The 23571-nt window shown below is 36.5% G+C and overlaps 1 protein-coding gene and 1 pseudogene across 1 annotated transcript; both read right to left on the bottom strand.

Moving 5' to 3' along the window:
- Window positions 1-10: 10 nt before the first annotated feature.
- PYROXD1 (pyridine nucleotide-disulphide oxidoreductase domain 1) lies at window positions 11-22073 on the bottom strand. The gene is made up of 12 exons (XM_066354755.1): window positions 21910-22073; window positions 20202-20282; window positions 15209-15328; window positions 10694-10822; window positions 8330-8403; window positions 6288-6448; window positions 5522-5622; window positions 4846-4981; window positions 3472-3584; window positions 2738-2860; window positions 1631-1768; window positions 11-844 (listed from the first exon to the last, which is right to left on the bottom strand). The coding sequence occupies exons 1-12, from the start codon at window positions 21991-21993 to the stop codon at window positions 596-598; spliced, it is 1509 nt and encodes a 502-aa protein (XP_066210852.1). The 5' UTR covers window positions 21994-22073; the 3' UTR covers window positions 11-595.
- Window positions 22014-23571, bottom strand: part of LOC136400706 (uncharacterized) — a 51249-nt pseudogene continuing 49691 nt past the window's right edge.

The raw sequence follows: 23571 nt of genomic DNA on the forward strand, positions 1-23571 counted from the left end.
AAAGCTACCTTCAGCTCTTTATGCCTTGGGATTTTTTTCTTTTGACATAACAATCTTTGGACAGCAATGAGATTATACTGAAAATTTTACTTAGGCTTATCATAAGTTAATTACTTCAGGTTATAACATGTAGAATCTAACAAAAAAAAGAATATAAAGTATCAATACAAATATTAGCAAGTAAGATGGCTATGTCTCTATTTAAGTCAAAACTAAACTTGAAACCATAGCCCTATTTTGACATTTCACAATCAAAGAATGTCTCTGGTTTATCGACCAGATGAAGCTGTTGCCTAGGTAGATAACAAACAATTTGCTCCAAAATTAAATCACAAATGAACATGTCTAAGTTTAAAACACAAATGTGAATAATTTGAAAATTCTTACATAGTGACCAATTCTATTAGAAAATATTTATCTGTAAATAAGTTATACAAACTGATTTCATTTTAAAAATTTTAAATACTTTTCCACTAAAATCATAATCACTTCTGTATTTTTAACTTCAATGTGGTCATCATTAAATCAGTGCAGTCATTTATTGACTTGACATTTTGTCTTATTTGAAACTTTATGTGGTTCTTGAAATGTGCTTTTAGTCAAAATAATCTTCTATATCAATATTTGGATCTAGTAGATCTTCTCCATATGATGAAAGATTCATCTGGTTCAATATTAAGTTTTCAAATGTTTCCTCTAAATCGGTTTCACCAATTAACACAGCTCCCATCATTCGCCCGTTCTGCATGACGACTTTGATGTATTCTTGTCCTTTGGTACATCTCAGCATTAATTCATGATCTGAACCCAAGTTCTGTGCATTGTATTTTCCCAGCAATACAACCTATAAATATGTATATTTAGGGATCAAAAAGTTATTCTAGTGAGTGCCAAAAAAGAAACATAATAGGCAATTATTTTGTGTTAAGCTGGAATGGCCAGCAGGAAGATCTTTTCACAAAATTTTACAACTGAAAGTATCATTGGGATGGATTCCACAGAAAACATTTTGATGGTACGCATTTATTCTACAGATGATAATACCATATAATCTAAATGAACATTAAAAAATATCTAGTAAATATACAAATATGTAGGATATGGATTACATTAGCCTGGAGTCATGATTTAAAGAATGAATAAGGAACTGAGTTACATCTTTCATTGACAAATTATTTAGTCTCCCTAAACTTTGTATTTGTGTTTATATGTGTGTATTTCCCCTTATCAGTAAATCAAGAACAAAGACTTGCCTCAGGCTAATGTAAAGAAGATTTAGTAAGATAATTTGTATGGGAAATCACTTAGTTCACTCTTGAATAAGATAACTATTAGTATTAGTTTCCCTCACAAAGAAATAATCTCAAATAAAAATCAGAAATGTACCAACAGGGAACAGTCCCTCTAAAGTGTAAAATAGTATAATGGGAAGGTAGGTAATGATTATTAGATAATTAGGAATTAAGATCAGTAATAATACCAAGTATTCATTTGCATAAAATGAGAAAATATCTCATTTTTTATAAAATTATTAAAACAATCTGAACTTTTATTCAAGTAAAAAAATAGATAATCATAATTAGTTATAAGACTAGCAAGCAGAAAAAGGCACTAATTTGCTCTATCTTACCTTATAGTTAAAAAACTTTGTTACATGAGCAAAAATTTCAAAGCTGAAATCCATGTCAATGGAGTCTCCTAAACTAGCTGCGGCCATGCACTTCGCTGCGTACCATCCCATCTGTCTAGCCTGGGTCCACAGCCTCATCTGAAATAAAAAATGTTATGCAGTGTAACTTTTCATTATCAACTCAATGTTATCACCTTAACCTTGTAACATTTCTTAAAGAGATGCAGTGCTTCTAGATTGGTTAAATTGATAGATGTTTGGTTGGATAATTTTGCCATAGAAGCAACCACCAATCCACTCTAACCAAACTGATTTTGATATTTGATAATTCTATCTAAATCATTGCTTCAGAATTAAAAGATGACACCAACTTTTATGTTTGAATAAATCTATTAAAAAGTTACTAAACTATTTCAGGCTACACCAGATGAGAATAACATTTTAATTAACCAGTCTACAACTCAGGCGAGCAAATTTCTCAGCAACATTAATAGAAATGCCAAATTATCACTGAAAAATTTGTTCCTTTTCTTAGTGCTCATTTTTTGGGGGCTAGATAGTAAGGGCATACCATGCAATTTAACTTCAATGGTCAGACAGAATGGTACCCAGCCCCAGGACATCTATCAGATTTCAGCAACTGATTCTGGGAAAACATGTAAAATTCTTCTCTACAACAGTATTGATTGCTACTGTATTCTATTTTTATTGTATTTTTATAAAGTTTTGGAATTCCTTGGTAGAACAAATCACTGGCCTTAGAAGTTAGGATTTGCATATCAAAAAACTACACACACAAAATAATGAAACTGCCTCTTGAAAAACATCTAGTTCTTGCATTACTTCACACTCCATAGTTAATCTAAATGAGTAATAGTGCTAGCTGTGGATTGGGTCTTTCACTAAGATAGGTGTTGACTGATTCTGTTATCTGACACCTACCTATGATGTCTCTACTCTTAAGACAACCTCACCTATAGCCAACGTCTGAGTATCTTCCTCTAGTATTTTTTCTCCACCATTAGAAGGTAGGCAGGCGACACTGAGAGCAGGAGGAAGTCTAGATTCAGTTGGAAGCAGTTAGGCTGATCACATATGCTGGCTTACCTGCTGCCAGAGAGGGCTGGGGTGCCAGGATGCAGTGCAGATGTCACCTGCAGCGTAGATGTCAGAAAGGGATGTTTGCATATGGTCATCCACCTTCAAGCCACCATCTTCTCCTAGATCAAACTAAACAATGTTCCTCATAAGCATACACGGTAAGAAGAAGGAAACATGACTTTTTCATTCTAAAGTAAATAAGTAAAATTTTTACACTATGATTTGCTGATCTTAATGAGAAAGTGAAAAAATAGCTGCAAAGTTTAGACAAGCTCAATTTCCAAGGAATCAAATTCCTAAGAAGGTAAAAATTCATAAAATTTTTAGAATTTCAACATCAAAAGTACCCAATAAGCACACAACTAATTCACTCATAATTACAAGAACATTCCTCAGTTTTTTTACCCGTTAGTGCTAAAAAGCAAAAATTACATGACAGTTTTTCCAAAATATCACTTGTAAGAATTCATAGGAGTTGTCAGTCTCCACCAAATATTTAGATAAATAAATTATGCATTTTGTCCCATTAATGACACAATGAGATGTTAACTGGTTAAGAAGTTTAAGCCGTAAAAGATAGTGAAAATAAAGACATAACCTAAACTACATTGTTTTCAGTCATATTAAGTTAGTTTTATACTAACACAATGAACAATTTAGTCATGCTTGAGAAGCAGAGATCTTAATAAATAATTAATATTTAAAAATATACATAGTGGGACAAAAAAATTTCATCTTACATTGTTGCCACAGAGAAAAGGTTCTGTATTTGGTGTAACCCCTGTAGCACTGATAACGAAATCACAGCCATATATCTTTTCATTGGTTAGTTCCACGTATACAGGCCAAATCTCTTAAAATAGAAAAAAGAATTTATTCTCAAATGTAACCACCACCAATTATCCACAGCATTATGTGAATATAATGACTATAAGGAAGAAAAACGGCAGGAGATGACTTTAAAACAGTATCCCTTAATAATCTGTATAAGGCACATTTGCTAAAACAATTTTTAGTACAATTAACACCATCTTGTTTTAGATATGATTATAAAACAATGGCATTCTAAATGTTTTTCCTTCAAATTTAGACACAAATTCTAATAAATTGAAACTGGTAATCATTTTATGAGTTATTTCTTTACAATTTTGTTTGTGTGTGTGTGTGTGTGTGTGTGTGCGCGCGCGCGCGCACGCAAGCACATATTTTAAGTAAAAAGCAGGGAGGCAGAGTGACAGACTCCTGCATGTGTGCAACTGGGATCCACCGGCAAGCCCACTACGGGGCGATGCTCTGCCCATCTGGGGCTGTTGCTTTGTTGCAACCAGATCCATTTCAGTGCCTGAGGTGAGACCATGGTGCCATCCCCAGCGCCTGGGACAACTTGCTCCAATAAAGCCATGGCTGGGGGGGGGGGGGGGAGGGGGAAGGGTGGAGAAGCAGATGGGCGCTTCTCCTGTGTGCACTGACTGGGAATCAAACCCAGGACATCCACACGCCGGGCTGATGCTCTACCACTGGGCCAATCGGCCAGGGCCTTGACAAACTTTTATTAATAGAGTATACTCTATTGAGAGTTTATCCCAACTATGTTACTCACTTTTCAGTGTTTTCCCTTACTCTTCATACTCAAACTTGACTCTCCCTTTTCCACTGGAAAAATTCGAAGAATCCAGAACTGGAATATTTCATATGCTAGGTTTAGCTGAGTGTATTTCTTCAAGTCACAATACTCTTAACAGAAGTGTGGAATAAGAATCAGGAGACCTGGTCTTAGTTCCACATTTATAGATTTTCAGAGTCTGTCTGATTTTGGGGAAGTCACTTCACCCCTGAGATGATGCATTTTTTTTTAGTTTTTGTTTTATTTTGAACTGCAAGATACTCTGATTGACTCACAGGGTTATGACAGTCAAAACACAATGAGTAAAGCTCTATACAATTTATTAGAAAACTTTAAAAGGTCATAAAAAGGAAATGACTTACTAAATTATCGTTTTATTTTTACTTTTCATGTTTAAATTTTATATGGAAATCTGAAGTTTTTTTAACATAATAAAGATTAAAATGTCTTCCTTTTAAATACGTGGTTAAATATCTATTTTATTACTTACCTTTATCAGTTGTAATTGATTGATTACTATGGTCTCCTGGAAAAGTCAAGGACTTTTTCTCAGAAATTCTAAATTCTTTCTGAAGGTAGATTTTCTTTACTTCACATACAGTTTCAATGTGAATCTTACGAGAAAACTAAAACAAAGAAATAACTGATCACCATAATACTTCTATAAAGAGAAACATAGAAATTATAATTCTTATAATATAAATGAAAATACATTGGATGACCATAAATAAGCCTCTCAATTTCTGTGTATAAAAGCAGTGAACAAAAATTCATTCAGTACTAAAGAGATCTAGTAGTTAAACTGGCAGGCAGGTAACATTGTGGAAAGTGCTTTTAAGCATAAGCCTCTTTGATAATTACATGTATATTAAAAAAAATTACAACTATTATAGATTATAGAAACATTAAAATAGAACGGTTGTATTCTCTGTAGTCTGTGTGGAGATTTCTGTCCCTGGGGAGTTAAACAAAGAAGGCTGTCAGCTTTAGATTAATTTTCAACCATCTTTGGTGGGCATGTGGGCCAAGTCCTTCCTTAGCACTGTAAATTTTAAGTAAAGTGACCTAGCAATTCTTTGACAAAATATTTGCAACCAGTCTTCAACAAATGGTTCAAGAATTTAAAATTGCATTTAGACTTGTTTAATCAGTATATGAAAACATACCTCTTTTGTTCCTTTAAGATTCAAGCCTTCATGCCAGTCAGGTCCCAAGGCGCTGCCTAAATGACCAGCATTAGCTTTGGTTCCTGCTTCCATTTTCCTTCCTGAAGCAATGGACTCAATTCAAAATTCAAATAATATAAAAACTGCCAGCCAGAGAATTATACTTGTGTTCTGCAGCTTTTAGGCAATGTAATGATTCTCATACCTAAGAACATTTAGTCATTCTGTATTAATCATTCATTATTTTAATATTTTATGACATACAGCTATAAAATGGATAATCTTTCAATCATTATTGAGTATAAACTGTTTTTTGGATGTTATATACACTGATTAATATGAAAGATAAGAATATGAGCAATCAAATTTAGGAAATTTTGTCAATTTTTAAGATGCCTAAAACTTACAAAATTCTTGAATTTTATAAGCCATCAGTTTAAAAAAAAATCTTTAAACTAAAAACTGTGAAGCTTGTATTTGTTTCTAAACTCGCTGCATTTTTATAAACTTATTTATAAAATTTGTTTACAAAGATGTAGATGGACTGGTTTATTTAATTCATTTTAAATTTCCAGTTTTAATTACATATTTTTCATAAAATATACATATTCTACAAAACCTAAAATGTCCACATAAGGATACAGAAATAAATATTACCTGTAATCCTAGCTCCCAAATATATTTTGCTAAATTTTCTTACTCTTTTTATATACTGTTAAAAAACAAAGTTTTATCTGTGAAGTAATGAGCTAGATGCTATATTTACCTTCAGTTGTATATTTGGTTCTTTTATGTGCAATTTTAGCCTCTGTTTTTTTAGCAATGAGCTTTGAGGTCAAGAATTCAGCTGCTCCTGCATCGAAGAAAGTATTCCCAATAGCTTTATCTTTAATGGCCCAAATTACTTCACATCCTTCAATTTCATACCTAAAAGGAATATTAAAGTTACACAGAGCAATTTTAAAAGTCTGAGTAGAAATCTAAGGCACCAGTAAAAATAGTTTAAAGAAGAATGTAACACTTCAGGATAAGAGTTCAAATAGAATAAATAATAAAAAAATTTAACCAGTTAACTAAAGGAATATATAAGTGAAACAAATATATACTAAACATCAGGTAAAGTTTCATTACAATAAATATTTCAAAGTGTTCAGTTTCTACAACATAGTTATTATTTAATGTCTGAGGTTCCCAGGAGTGAAAAACACTTTATCTTGTGGCTGGATGGACAGTACCCAGCTACCATACTGAGAACAGTTCATTTCTTTGATAACAGATATTTTATGTACTCATAGCATGTTATAGAAGGAATAGGATTAAATGTTATGGGACTTTAAAAATTTTTCAATGGGCCCTGGCCGGTTGGGAGCGTCGGCCTAGCGTGCGGAGGACCCGGGTTCGATTCCCGGCCAGGGCACACAGGAGAAGCGCCCATTTGCTTCTCCACCCCTCCGCCGCGCTTTCCTCTCTGTCTCTCTCTTCCCCTCCCGCAGCCAAGGCTCCATTGGAGCAAAGATGGCCCGGGCGCTGGGGATGGCTCTGTGGCCTCTGCCTCAGGCGCTGGAGTGGCTCTGGTCGCAACATGGCGACGCCCAGGATGGGCAGAGCATCGCCCCCTGGTGGGCAGAGCATAGCCCCTGGTGGGCGTGCCGGGTGGATCCCGGTCGGGCGCATGCGGGAGTCTGTCTGACTGTCTCTCCCTGTTTCCAGCTTCAGAAAAATGAAAAAAAAAAAAAAAAAAAAAAAAAAAAAAAAATTTTCAATGTAAGAAAGCAATTCATTGTAAATAATGAGAATAGTATTAATAATAATTATTCTCATTAATAATAATGAGAATAGTATTTTGGTGATAGCCGATGGAGCAAATTTGTCATGTGTCCATAATGATTTGAAATTCCTCTTACAATAAATCTATGCCTCCTCCCTTTTGACCCAGTTTAGTTGATACTCTAGATTTTTCTCTGAATTTCTCTGTACAATGCCTCAAACTCTGTAATTATAATAGTGACTGCCATTCCTAGTACTCAGGCAATTTAGGAATTTGTAGGCTGCCAGTGGGGTTCATCATCCTCTAAAATAGAGGGGCAAAAATCCAGCCTGATAGTTGGAAAGGATGAAATTGACAAAGACAGGCTTTAGCAGATTCCTTATTTTGATACAAATTTGTCCTCTTCAAAATTGGACCCAACTTTCTGGCCTAAAAAAAATATCCAGACTATTCTATGTCACATCCAATGGAAGATAAAATCACAAAGACAGTGACACAATGTTCTGTAGACTACAGCAGGGCAATTTCAATGATTTTTGTACTTGAAATATCATCTTATGATGATGATGTTTCATGTTCATTAATGTGTTCAGTTCCCAAACTTCCCAAAACCAGGAGCTGGGAGTACCATAAATCCTGAAATAGGAGTCACAAATCCTTGGAGCTGCACAGGCCAGACACGTAACACAACTGAGTGAAACAGGATGGGTATAAGCAATAAAAAGTGGTGGGGGTTATGGCTAGACATCTCTAAAGGTGTACAAAATTCAAATGACTTTTTGATATGGTACATTCTTATAAACATGGGTCAAATCTAAGCTATTTACCATTTGATGACCTTTGACAACCTAAAGCCCTCCCTAAACTCATGTTTTATTAAGGACATTTATGGAACTATGAATTCTATGAAAGGATTTGGATTTTTGTTTTTGAAAATATATGAAAAACAATTCTATTTATCTTTGATTTCCAGAATAACAAGATCTTTTCCAGTCTCCCCAAAATCATATGAATCAGAGTTCTTAAAAATATATACTTACGCTAATTCAAGAGCGATACCACCATTCCCTATGATCATTATTCTTTTAGCTTTAGTAAGCTGTTTCTGAAATTCCTATATTAAAAAGAAAATGACAGTGTTTTGCATAGTGGGCAATACTGGAAGCAAGAGGCTTCCCTGATAAAGAAATCTCACTTTCCTACTCTGCCATTTTAAAAGATTTCAACTTACATTAATGTTTAACTATTTCACTCTAAAATCTATAAAATATATAAAATACCAAGATTATCAACAGTCACGTTTTGAAGTCAGATGACACATGAATTTCCTTAAGATTGGTCCCAACTGTGTTGTAGAAGGTCTGTAAGGATCTCCCAGGGACTCCACCACTTAAGAGAGCCAGCCTCCCACAGAATCATTTTGCTTTCTGGAGAAAAGCAGGGGTCGATCCCCCAGCCCCGTGGGTAGCAGCTCTTCCTACAGAAACCAGGGCACACAAATGAAGAAGTGCACTGTCTGAGACATTTCATATCCTGATTTCTCCAATGTCATCTCCAGTCACCAACAGGGTACTACCCATAGAGACGACAGACCCTTCCAGTTAATGACAAACCTTCTCCTCTATGTTTTCCCCTAAACTGATTTTCCTTGCTTTTCTCATTCTGTTTAAAGCACCACTTCAGAATTTCAGCAAGAGACATTGTCTTTAGTTTACTACATTCCCAACTATTTGACCAAATGAATTCACTAATATAATATTGCTCTATTATACCCTAGGGGTTCTTCCTTTTTTTCTAGTCCCTCAGTTGATACTCCCTGCAGTGACTCGGCACCTGAAACGTGCAGGAATGAGATCCAGAGCAGCATAGTGTTTAAGAGCAGACTCTAGAGTCCCCGTCTCTAGCAGTTACCAACTAGGGACCATGGACAAGTTGCTTAACCTCTTGTGCCCCGATTCAACTGTAAATGGAAATAATAAGTGGCTATATCTCAAGCTTTCTGTAAGCATTAAGATGATGTAGATAAAGCTGTTAGGAGTAGCATGCACATAATAATGTCTAACATTTATTTTTAAAAATGATACTACCATTATAAGGCAGCTAATTGGTACCACCATCTTCCCTAAAAGGATCACAGTGAGCTTGGAGAAAAGCTGGTAGTTACTCTTAGGAGACTTTGAAGAATAGTACCATAGCTTCAGGATGACATCCGAATAGTTAAATTCTTCCTCCTATATGTCAAGTTACCATTTCTATTAAATTGACCCTTACTGTAATATTCAATAAATAATCACTGAAATTAACTTCTTAAAAATTTTACAAGAAACAAAATTTAAGTTAATTTTAGTTTGTCCTTCAGTGAGGGCAGTAGATAATTTAAGAAAGATCTGTCAAGAGCACTGAACATGGAGATGAATGGCATGAGTTTAGACTGTACTTGTGATAAACTTAACAACTACCTTAGTGTAGATAAATTAATCTTTCTATTTCATTTTCCTATTTGTAGAGTGGGAATAATTACTGTCACACAGGATTATCATGAGGATTCAATGAGTTCATGTGTGTCTCACTGGAACATACTTATGCATGCAATCTTTGATAACACGAACCTAAATGTTTACAAGAAGATGATCAAGTTCTAGTTTTCTCTTAATTCCCAATTATTCAATTAAGAATACGCAAAAAGTTAACTATCACTTTTTAAGAATATAAAACATTGTTACATAAGTATAAAATTATCACCTTATGGGACAGAACAACAAGGAGCTTGAAGCAAGAGAGCATTGCGATTTTAAACCAGGAAGAGTTTCTTGGCAATAAAGGCCAACAAACCCTGAAATAAATGGTCAAAAGGAGTTATGTATGGTTCCACAGAGTTTCACCATATTGGGAGAGTTATCACTGTTCTTGAGCAGAACAATAAACAGTGATTTTTTTGGTTTTAGAATTTGGTCATGACTGTACCAAAGCTTCTGAATATTAATTTCTTTGCTGACGAGTAAGTTCAGTAAGTTTTGGATATGTGTTAGCTTTTGGGGAAAAGACTATCATATTGTTTGGGTTACAAATCACATATTCCCAATCACCATAATGAGTGTGTGACACAATGTAGACTGGAGCATTCAGCAGTCATTAAATTCAGGACACTGTACAACAGAAGGAACACAGAACATCAGCATGAGTAGAAAACAAGATGAATTATCAACTAAAAACAAACTTAAATTGGCAGTAATAGAACATGGTAACTACTTTCTGGTTTATGGGTTATGAAACATAAAAACCTCCCTTCTCCTACAGTTTAGTAATTAACATTATAAGTGACTACTTTCATCCAAATGTAGAAAAAGACGTATGAGGAAAAAATCTTGGTGTTTATTTCCCATAACCCAACCTCAAAGTATTACCTGAGCACTGTCTGTATCACGAATTCCTAATACATAAGGGTTCCCTTCACATATCAGCTTCGGTTTAGCTCCAGCACACAAACAGAGTTTCCTATACATGTGCTGACTGCCATCTTCTGTTACAATGCACTGTAAAAACAAAGCATGAACGATAGAGGGAAGCATTTATAAATGGGTAGAATTTCAGTTCAGATTAAACATTCAAAAACACACAAAAATATATATTAAGGTTGTCTCTTGGCACTCAATATCTTGTTACAGCAAATGCAAAGCTAAGTCAGTGTAAGAATGTATTCTTCAAGCCAGTGATTCCTACTCATCTTAGGGCCATGAATTATTTTGAGAATCTGATGAAAACTAGTCTTTCTCCCATGGAAGAAAAAGCATCTTCATACAAAATTTTGCATAAAACTTAGGGAATCTCATGATGTTTAAAAAGAAATGTCAACCTCAGATTAAAAAATATTTAGAAAAATTTTAATTGAGCATTCTGATAAACACTTCTGAACTCGACAGATATTACTGTAAGATCTAGTGATTCTAACTGTATAATACTTTAATCTCTGTTGTGGGTACAGCTAAGTAGTGTGTAGTAGAAGAGGTTAAAGTCTTCTTTTCTTGTTTTTTAATTGACTTTTTAGGAAGAGAGAAAGGGAACGAGGGAGGGAGAGAGAAGGAAAGAGGGAGAGAAAGGGAGAGATGGAGAGCGAATGGGAGAGGAAGAGAAACATCAATTTGTTGTTCCATTTATTTATGCATTCACTGGCTGATTCTTGTATGTGCCCTGACTGGGGACTGAACCCACAACCTTGGCATGTCCAGATGATGCTCTAACCAACTGAGCTACCTGACCAGAGCCTCAATATGTCTTCTTTATTTTTATTTTTTTGAATTTTTCTGAAGTGAGAAGCAGGGAGGCAGAGAGACGCTCACATGCGCCCGACCGGGATCCACCCGGCATGCCCACCACGAGGTGATGCTCTGCCCATCTGGGGCATCGCTCTGTTGCAACCAAAGCCATTCTAGCGCCTGAGGCAGAGGCCATGGAGACATCCTCAGTGCCCAGGCCAACTTTGCTCCAATGGAGCCTTGGCTGCAGGAGGGGAAGAGAGAGATAGAAAGGAGAGAGGGAAGGGTGGAGAAGCAGATGGATGCTTCTCCTGTGTGCCCTGGCTGGGAATCGAACCCAGGACTTCCACACGCCAGGCCAATGCTCTACCACTGAGACAGCTGACCAGAGCAAATCAATGTCTTCTTAATCTAAAGATTAGAAGTGCTAAAAAAGTATTGATATTCTAAGTACAAATAGCAATCATTTTACCTGCAAACTACATGCTCTTTGCTTATTATATATATTTTTTAATTTAATTTTTATTTATTTTTGTCTTATTTATAAATTACAGTTGACATATTAGTTTCAGGTGTACAACACAGTGATTAACTATTATAACTTACAAAGCAGTTCACCTCAATAAGTTTAGTATCTATCTGGTACCATTCAAATTACTATAATATTATTGACTATGTTCCCTATGCTATATTTTATATCCCTTTGACTTTTAAACTGGCAATTTGTACATCTAATCCCTTTGGGGATTATATATTCATCTAACTGACAAACCTGTTCAACCTAAATCCTAGTACGTACTGGTATTAAAGATATTTGTATTGATTTTTAATAACACTGATGAGTTTAAAACACATATTACAGATCCATTGTTTCTGTTCCTTAATATTGAATGAAAATCTACAGCTAAGTAGTAGCAAAAATCTAAAGCTACTTTAGAAAGCAGATATATATGACAGATCCTGGACTTTGATGAAATGGTTTAGGGGTTAACATTTACGCCATGTGTTTTAAACTATAAAACTTAGCAAATCATAACAGAGCTTACTACCCACTGAGACTTTTGTCACTCATGTGAACTACTTAGCTATACAAAAAAATACATAAAACCAATAATCCAACATAGTACAGTCTATAAAGAAATTTCATACAAGTGTTTCTTTAGACAGTCTGATTAGAATTTTATCAAAGAGAAGTTAGTTATAGGCACTGACCAAATTTAAAAAATAATTTGCATTTAGCTACTGTAAAAACAAACACAAAACCCTTTGTCAACTACTGTTAGATTTTTGGAGTAGACATGAAGATAAAATACATTATCTCTAGTTCATTAAAGAATATAAAAGATGGCTAAGAGAATGCAGACTCTGTCTCCATGTTGTAAGGAGTCCCAGGGACCTGGCCCTCAGTCAGTTTTTCATGTGTGAGAGGTGACGCTGAAGATGAGAGCCCTGGCATCATGGAGAAGGCGCTGGAGTGACTGGCAGGCTGAGGGCGTGCAGCGCTCACCGCATGTCTGCAGTGGTCTCACTGACCCCTGGGTGGAAGAATACAAGCGTAGCCTAGCCGCTTGTAACCCACTTTACACTAAAACACACCATACACGTCAGGCAACTTGAAGGGACACTGTACTGGCCACCTTTCTTCTTCAGACAGGGCCTCACAAAAGGATCAGTGCAGACAAACACCAGATGAATGTTAGCACCATGAAAAGGGACCCATCTGCCATTTAGAGAGGTGCATGTACCTCATGCAGGACACTTTCAAATGGTAATGGGGGACACTGACTCATTCCAATGTCCTAATACATAAATTCTCTCACAATGTATTAGTATACTTTTAAGCCTACCTCAATTTGTAATTTAATTAACCTGGATGTTATACTGAATAAGTACTACCACTATAAGTATTAGGCACTTACTCTGGATTTTGAATTTAGATTTTTAGTTATTTTCTCATAAAATTCAGTACTTTTCCTTAATATTTTTCCTGTCAAATAATTTGTTTCAAATGTGGTATATATAACTACTCACAAAAATTAGGGGATCAGGGAACATGCAGAAACTCCAGTTCTTTCAGCCTTTTGTATAGTGCATTTTCACCAATGAAATAAAAGTTTATTTTGCATCTCATTTGCATAATCAAACAACTTTCTTTGACTTGTTTGCTTTTCTTATGCTCTTGTTTAATAAAAAAATATATCAAATGCCTTTTTTAATCATCTCATATTCATTTTGAAATCTCCTCTACTTTTTGTGAGCAGATGTGTTTTATCCCCATGGGAGAATTCATAAATTAGAGCTGCTTCAGAGAAACAACTACAACTCGGCTTCACATCTTGCCTAAAGCTCATTTTCGGATACTGTTAATCACCTGATAACATCGTTTTCTGAGACTGGCTCAGTTTGGGCCTTGTGTCATTTTGGACTATTGCAACCACCTTCTGATTTGGTTGTTGGCCACAGGCACTCACACAGCCCAGTTCATCTTTGACACTGCTGTCAGATTCACCATCCCAAAAGAACAGCTATTCCATCATCCCTGATTTCACTTAAAATCTCTACTATTTCTTCGCTGATTATAAAGAGAACTCAACTCCTTAGCATGACATAAAAAGCTCTTCACAATCTTACTTTTTTCTCACGCCCAGTCTGCCAATCTCCTTTACTTGTCCCACTCAAATCCCATCGACTCCCTCACTGTTCCCCATGCCCTTTTCCCTTTCTGTGGGTCTTTGAACATGCACTCTCTCATTCCTGGAATGCCCTTTTCCATCTGGAGATCTCTCTCTTTTTTTAAAGTTTTTGACACAGAGAGAGAGAGAGAATCAGAGAGAGGGACAGATTTAGGCACAGAAAGGAAGGGAGAGAGGTGAGAAGCATCAATTCTTCACTGTGGCACCATAGATGTTCACTGATTGCTTTCTCATATGTGCCTTGAAGGGGGCGGGGGGCTGGCTACAGCAGAGTGAGTGAGCCCTTGCTCAAGCCAGAGACCTTGGGCTCAAGCCAGTGACCTTGGGCTTCAAGCCAGCAACCTTTGGGCTCAAGCCAGCGACCATGGGTCATGTCTATGATCCCACACTCAAGCCAGCATCCCTGTGCTCAAGCTGGTGAGCCCATGCTCAAGCTGGCGACCTCCGGGTTTTTAACCTGGGTCCTCTGCATCCCAGTCCAACACTCTATCCATTGTGCCACCACCTAGTCAGGCTGGAGAACTCTTAATTCATCCATCTTTTAAATCACAGCTCAAATATTAATCTGTCAAGTCTTCCTAACTATCTGAGACCAGAACTTTGACAGTATTTCAATGCCTGTGCTTTTCACATGTCCCTATCATTATATGTATGCATGTCTATATTCCTTAGACACTGGGAGCTCCCCAGAGTATATTCCTTATATTATTGTGTCCTAGCACTTAATGTAGTGCCCAAAAAACTGAATACTAAGTGTTAATTCTAATCTGAAATGTAAAACCAAAACTAAACTAATTACACAATCCCAATAAACTCACAAAAAAGTATTCTAATAATGGAGATCAATGTCACTAAAATTTACATGTTAGGGGACTTTGCTGGTGGTACAGATGAGGGTCAAAGGAAGTCACATAATAACTCGCTGCCAAGATTTAATTAAGGAAAATGTCATTATACAAAAAACTTCTCTTACATGTTCTTCACTCCTCAGCTGCTTTACTCCAGATTCTATAACCTTAATGTTAGGAAAGCGGTTTTCTAATATGGTACTTGGTTGTTCTTCAACATCAAATTCTTCCAATACCTTAGAAACCTGTATTAGATCAAAGAGGTAAAAATCTATATTAAAATTGTTTTTTCTTTCAAGGTTTTTAAATAATAAAAAAATTGCTCCATTTCTTTTTATATACTACTTACTTCATATCCATAAAATAAGAAAGTTGGTCAATTGCACAATACACAGTGGAAAGAGGGCTACATTCCACATTGTAAGACTTGAACTCAAATACTAGTCCTACCAGTCTAGGGCAAGTCAGTCAGGTCACCGAGCCATAGTTTCCTGGCCTGTAACATGAGGTCTAACACTACTTACTTGTGTGTAGTTTAATCAAAAAGCTTAGTTACTGCCTTGCCCTTGCAGCTTTCTCTTTTCACCTACTAGCTAACCTTGTATACTAGTCCTTGGACTCCTTTTTCCTGTTCTTCAAAATCACTGGCACCCCCTTAAAACTCACTTCCCTCCTGTCCTGCTAAGCCTCCACCATGGATCATTCCTTTCTTTGCCCAAACCTTTATTTCCTTGCTCTCTTATCATTAACCATTAATTACCCTTCACACTACAACCATACATCAAACCAGTTGCATTCTCTAGTCCTATACCTGGTCTGCTCTGGAAGAACCACACATCCTGCAGATGGATACTGGACTTCAGCTGGTCCTAATACACTGTGTGGAAACCCTCCTACATGGCCATAGCAGTTCTCAAACTTCTAAGTCTCATGACCACTTTACCCTCTAACAAATGATTGAGGACTCCTATTGGTTTTTGTTAATGTTTGAGTTATACCTAGCAATATTTGCTGCATTAGAATTTAAAACTGAGAAAAATGTTTCAATATTTTGCAATTCACTTTAAAGTAACAATATGGATTTGTTACTCTCAATGAAAAATAACTATTTTTTCCAAAACTAAACAAACAAGAAGAATGGCACTGTTTTAAATTTTTGTAAATCTCTTTAACGTTTGGCTTAACAGAAGATAGCTGCATATCTACTTTTAATTTCAAATTCCTACATTCTGCATCTGTATTTAAACTGTTACAATATGTTGTTCGGCCTCACACAATATGCAGCCCTTTCAGATAATTGTATATTCTTCTTTAATGCTACATTAAAACTCAACAAGCACAGTTTCTTAAAAAAATAGGTACAATGTGTTTGAAACTATATGAAAGAATTTTTCATTCCGTTATTGTGAAATCCATCAGTCTATCCTGTACTTTGAATGGATCTTTGGAGAATATTAGTTCACAAAGTTATGGAGATCTTCCAAATATTAACACATTTCATAGCAATATAATATAAATATATCACATTCATTATCATCACCAACAATCTTATCAGAAATGTTTTAGGTACTGTGAGTAAAGAATGAGTTTACCAAAATTTCCAATTTTTGCTTGAAAAGTCTAATTTTGTCATATTGGCAACAAATACTATCATTTGGCTTCCTTGAAGTGATAGGCTCACTTTAATCATTTTCCAAATATGAAAGACTACAACTTGTCAATTACTCTTTCAAATGGATATTCCATGATAAAAAAAAAGTAGTTCATTTACAACTCAGCAACGGGACAAGTGCTTTTCCTTAGCACTGTACAGTCATTTACAGAAGTGCTGTAAGCATACATCCCAGTTCATCATACAGCATAGTAACAAGATGTGCACTTAAGAGTCAATTTAATAAAATTAATTTTTTCCTGGCTTTTTTTTTAACTGACTGTGTGACAGTGAAGAATACCATTGCTTTTCCACCACTAGTGCAAATGGCAATATAGTGAGAAGTGCCAATAATATCTTAGTAACATATTCCAATCCCTCAGTGATGTTTTCAAATATTCACTGTTCTAATGTTCCCCAAACTTATTCTCAGCATCATCTTTATTCTTGGCCAAGCACCTTACTTCTAGGCTTGAAAAGGCTACTAAGACCCCTTACCACTTCTTTCCCCTTATCTAGAAATTTCTTTGCTATCATTCACCTTCCTTGACCCAATCCTGACTTTTCAAGGTGACTCCATTAATTTGTGCTCCATATCTCATCATCTCTTACCTCCTCAGAACTCTTTAATTATTATCATATGTATTCCCGTTTTTCTTAATCTTCAGATCTTCCTTGCTAGTTTAATCTCAACAGGTAAACATGCTGAGGTATTGTTCACAAAAATAAATAAATAAATACTCAACCTAATGTTAGATCTCATGTCATTTTGCTGCCTCCTTCTCTTCCCTCACAGCCAAATTTCAAAAGAGAACATTTGTTTACTGTCATTTTAGAGTGGCCTCCCTCCCATTCATTCCTCAAAATAGCATCAAGTGTCACCACTGACTTACTAGAAATTGCTACTTTTGAGTCATTACCTTACCCAAATATCCCATAGAATCTGACATGACTGACCACTCCTCTTAATTGAAACTTTTGCATTCTTGGGCTTTAGGGTTACTGCTCTTTCACAGTTTTCCACTTAAATAGACCATTTTAAAGTTTTCCTTTCTCTCTGATCTCCCCTTAAATGTCAGTGTCCTATAGGACACCACCACTGGGTTCTTCCTCTCACTGTGGGCACCCTTCCTGGGAAACTGCAAACCATGCCCATGGTTTCAGCTGATATGGAGAGAGAATGATGGATACTAAATTGTTATCTCCAAAGCATTCTTCTCATCTGCTCAAATGCTCCAGCAGATTGGCATCACTTAAATTTAGACAAAGTGCAATTCCACAGCATGCCATGCAAACCAATCTGGCTCCTACTACGGGTTCAACCTCACACTTTACACTCTAGCAGTGTTGAATTGGTACCTGTTAGAAGCACACACTTTCAGGCACCTTGGCACATTCTTCCATCCACTTGACCTCTTATGAACACACAGTAAAACTTACTTATTCTTTAAGTGTCAGTTTCAGTGCAACCTCCCGAGTAAAGTCTTACCTGATTCTCAAAGCAGGCTTTGGCATTTATTCACAATGTGTTATATTTATAAAATTAAATATGTAGATATTCAAATATGGCCTCAATATTTTTGCCTCTGTCAGGATAATTACATTGTATGATAACTATTTCTTGTATATCTGTTGCACCAATAGGAAATAACCACTCTGAGAAAGTGCTTCTCAAAAACCATGAGGACTCTAGAGCCAAAATGCCTGGATTCCAAACCTGACTATATGTAACACCTTGAAAATTCACCTAAGCCCACTGTATCTCATCTGTAAAGTTAGGATGATACAAGAACCTACTTCATAGGGTTAAGATTAAGTACATTAATACATTTAATACATTTACAAAAGTAGTTGATACACAGTAAGGGCTCCAATATATTTTCATAATATATTAACAACATATAATATGTTATAATAATACTAATAATATTATTTTTTTTTCTACTTTAAAAATTACACAAGTCATGAATACATGCTATTTTAAACACTAAACATAAACAATACATAATGTAAAATAAAATGTTAAAGTCTGTCCTTATTGCTCTCCAAATCTCATACTTCCTCCTGCCACAGAGATAGCCACTAGTGACTTTTTGGTGCATATTCTATTATCACCTAATTATTATAGGTGAAGCAACTCAGGTACAGAGATTTACCAAGGTTACAAAGCCAGTAAATACCAGAGTCAGGCCTAGAACCCAAACTATTTTCTTCTATTATACAAAACTGGCAAAAACAGAACTAGTCTTATAACTCTGGGATCATTATATCAAATTAAGTCTTCTGGAAAGAAATGTATAAGACCCAGTTATACATCTTTCTCTTATGTATGTGTGCTTAAGCTTGAAATTGAATATATATTTTTTTCTTTTAGAGAGTGACAGCCTAATATTCTATTGTTCTCTGGTTCTTCCAATCCCGTAAGTCTTCTGGCTGTACCAAGGTGCTAAAGATATCTTAGGTATCTCTAGATAGGTTTTAAAAGAATAACACATGAAGTATTTACCCTTGGCCTTAGGGGTTTACATATGAGAATGAGGAGAGTTAACTACATTGACCTCTTTCCTGGGAGACAATATATAAAAGTACTTTTATAAAATGTATTTTAAGATTGAAAAGGTATGTCTGTGGGAGATGGGTAGGAAGAAGGTCGCTTTTCTTCCTTGACATCAAGTCTATTAACCTTTATATGAATAAATAATAAATCTTAGACAAAATTAAAAGAAAAATTTATATTCTATTATCAGGATACTATAAGGGAAAACATATATATAAATCAAAGACTATGGTGGTAGTTTTCACTGAGGTATGGAAAAAAATATTTGTTTTTTAACCTTTTTATGCATTTATTTTTTTTTTGCATAGGTATTGTAACACTTATTACTGTACCACTGTAGCACATGAACTCAAAACTTTTTAACCACTGAGGTACAGGATAAAAATGTTTGGAGACCACTCCTCTATCATTATGACCCAAACAATCATAGATTCTTATTATAATGTTATGTGCCATAGAAATTCACAGAATTTTGAAGTGTTCTGAGATGTTTATGACACATCTGAAACATTATTGCAACTGTAAACCTGGCTCAGAAACACTTCTGACTTGTAAATATACATACACTCACATTTTATAATAAACATATACATAAGTATATATTTGCATTCATATATAGATTTCATAGCATCTTTCCTAAAAAGAATCTTATTTTACATTTTCTGAAAGTAATTTAGAGTGAAAGAAAAAGAAGAGAAAAACAGAGAAGACTAGAAATTCAGTATCATTCTGGGTGCTTTTGGTATTCAATCTGAATAATTCTAAACTTTGAGCTATAATTTTAAAATGAACATCAAAAGAGTATGTCATTTTAAACAATTAAAATAGTATAATTACACTACATGCTATGCAAGTTATTGCAATTTTAAAAAATAACCACTAAGAAAGTTAGTTATATAAACGTTCTTACCTTCTTGAAGTTTGTAACTGCTTTAATAACAGGAGAAGCTGTTACTAGGAGAATCCATTCGGATGAAAACTGAATTGCCAACTTATTTTTTAAAAGGAAAAAAATATAAAAAATAAGTTTAGATATTAGTATGTATGGCATAGAGGGTGAGATAGGGATGGCCAATTTTAATAAAGTTATTAACCTAGGAAACTAAAAACATTTCCTTATCTAAAAGTTCCTATCATCCTGAGCCTTGTTATATTTATGGGGTAGTGAGGAGTAGTGTTCAACTCTGGTATTGATTAAAACGAGTAATAGACACTAAACACGAACAAAGATCTGAACAAGAAAAGTGACATAAAGAGGTATTCATTATTTACTTAAACTATTTTATATGTCAATTTAAAGTTATCATGCAGAGGGTAAGGAGAAACTATCTTCTTAATTAAGTTAAACCAACTTCTGTTTATTGTAAAATATTTTAATTTGCCTTCAGTAGGATTATATTACAGCAAACCAAACATTTAGAATCTTAGCACTTTTCCCAAGTGCTTTGACACTCCCATCCTGTTTCTTCCAAATGCCCAAACAGCAGATACTCTGGAAAGACCAAGTCATTTTAATATTAGCCTTAACAAAATGTGGTGGTTTAACTTGCCATTTTCCTCTAGCTACAAACCACTCTCACTTTACACTTCTTGAAAGCATTTTCCTAATTCACGCTCCAGTTCCTCACTCCACCAATCTCTATTTCTATCCCTACTATACTATTTAAACTGAGCATGTTCAATTCGACTATATATCCTCAAAACTCTTAATCATCCTTTAGTACAGTGCCTGGATCCTAGGTATTTACTCGGTGAATAAAAGGAAAATACACATTAAAACTCTTGAATTTGTGTGTGTGACAGAGACAGAAAGGGAGAGAGATGAGAAGCATGGATTCCTCCTCGCGGCACCTGGGGGCGCGGGGTGGGGGTGGGGGTGGGGGGATACAGCAGACCGAGTGACCTCTTGCTCAAGCGTGCGACCTCGGGGTTTCAAACCTGAGTCCTCTGCGTCCCAGTCCGATGCTCTTTCCACCGCGCCACCGCCTGGTCAGGCAAAACTCTTGAATTTCTTACATCATTTCTTATGACTTCAGTGATTGCTTATGTTCACTTTATATCAAAATTATTTAATACTTTTTAAAACATAAGAGAGTGTGTGTGTGTGTGCGTGTGATGATGATTATTCACTGTAAGTAGAAAAGCATTCCCTAGCTGTATTCCACAACTTCCTGGTTGTTTTTATAAAAATTTCTAGAAATGAATTACCTTCTATCTTGGGAGTTCAAAGTACAGGACATTTTGATTCTAAGGGCTACGATTCCCCAAGGACCTGGCACCTATCTGGAAGCTGAATTCAATCATGGGATGACAAAGGGGCCCGACTTTCCGACCGAGAACACCCCGGTCACCAGTCTCCCGCTCCGACAGCACTATGACCGGGTCCTGACACTCTCTCCCCCTCCTCCGGCTACGTGCCCAGGGGCAGCTTGCGAGGTACCACAGATACCATCCAGGGGCACCCCGCGGTCTCTAACACCTGGGAGCAGGAAGGAAGCGGGGAAACGAGAGTCCAAAGAGGGACTTGGCCGAAGGACGAGGGGAGGAGGCGAGAGGGAGCCCCGAGCGCCGACTCCGGGTGGAGGGAGAGGCGGAGTCTCCCGCACGCCCCCCCTTACCTGCTCCGCACAAGTGACACCTGCGATGCCACCGCCGACCACCACGAACGTCCCAGCGGTCGGGGGAGGGCGCGCTGCCTCCATGTTTTCAGACTTCTGATGGTTTACTCACAAGAGCGCGGGAGGGGAGGTTCCAATTCACCGAGAAGTCGCCGGGAAGGGCCACTTCCGGTGCCCGGTCTTGCGAAGCCGAGCTACGGGTGCCCAGCGGCTCACACTTAGTCTCTTCGCCTACTGGCCGTGGGCGGTGTTATCCAAGCACAGGCATCTCTCTGATGTGTGGGCTCCGTCAGTTGTTACCTGAATGTAGTTTTACTATGTAGATTTGATAAAGAGAAGACAAAACAACAAAGTTAAAGAAAATGGGTTGCCAGGGTCGCCAAAGGAGGCTTGGCAAATTCTCTAAGACAGAACGATCTCAAAATAACTGCATTGCTTTGATGTTCTCACTATAAACTCCTGTGAGAAATTAGACATTTTAAGATGGCACAGGGTCCGCAGTGGGCTCTTGGGAAACTGACTCATCCTTTAACCCCAGCAAACTCTGAAAGTACATACCCACCTAACATAGCACTCTCTGCTGTCAGACCATCTAGCTACCCACATCTCAGTGCCTTTAGCTGAATGAGGTGCCAGTTCCTGTGTCCCTAAGAGCCCGGGGATACAGGCATAATAACACTCCAAACAGATCTCTTGAAGTGTTCCTCACGCTAGCAACAGGGACTTACACTAGAACTGTGAGTGTGTTGGAGCTGGCAGGGGTGGCGGGATTGTTTTCTATAAGTGTGGGTATAACTCTCTTCAAAAGAATTTTTGTTAACAGTCTTCTGCAACTTACCAATAAATTCCCTTACTTTCCCTTGGAGCACCTCAAGGAATGTGATGTACAATGCTGGCAAGGGCAGTTTTATAATCTCTTGGCACACATCTACTTTGAGCACGGTCTAGTACCTTGAGTTAAAAGGTACTAGAATACTTGGTACCTATCTTACTGTTCTTAGCTTTTGAAGCTGAACAAACCGAAAAAATCACATTTCACTGTGATTGTGTATGCCAGGTATACCATTTATGTTCCATAAATATCAGATTTATGCCATTTAGAAAACTGTCCAGTTTTTCCTACACTATATCCCACACCCCTAAATTCAACTTACCAAGTCCTGCCATTTCAGAAATGTTCTTCAGTTTCCTTATTTTAGTTTTTATTGTGACTGCCCTATTTTAAACCTTCTCCCACCTGAACTATTAAAAGAGGCTCCTCATGGGCCTTTCTTCCTCTGTGCTCTGCTTGTGTACCCCTATCCTGCCCTAAGAGTTATCTTACTAAAAATAACATGTGGTTACTTTCCCTCCCCACCATTTTCTCTCCGGCACAATTCCAGTTTCCTGAAAACAGCAAGACTTTTCTTGTTTGTTCCATTCCAGAATGTCTTGTCCCACCTGTAGAAATCTATGAATCTATGAATGGCAAGTTCAAATGCTACCTTCCCCACTGTTCTCAGGCAGAAATAATTATGTTTATAGTGCTTTATTGCATTTAGAACAATAAAGTACTATGTTTATTGTGTTAGAGTTGGGTGCGTCCCTAGTGTGCTTCCTCTTTGAGGAAAAAGATTGTATTTTATACACTTTTGATTTTCTTGCCTATGTCTCAAATTCCAG

This window comes from Saccopteryx leptura, chromosome 1 (assembly GCF_036850995.1).
Source record: "Saccopteryx leptura isolate mSacLep1 chromosome 1, mSacLep1_pri_phased_curated, whole genome shotgun sequence".
Taxonomy (NCBI): Eukaryota; Metazoa; Chordata; class Mammalia; order Chiroptera; family Emballonuridae; genus Saccopteryx; species Saccopteryx leptura.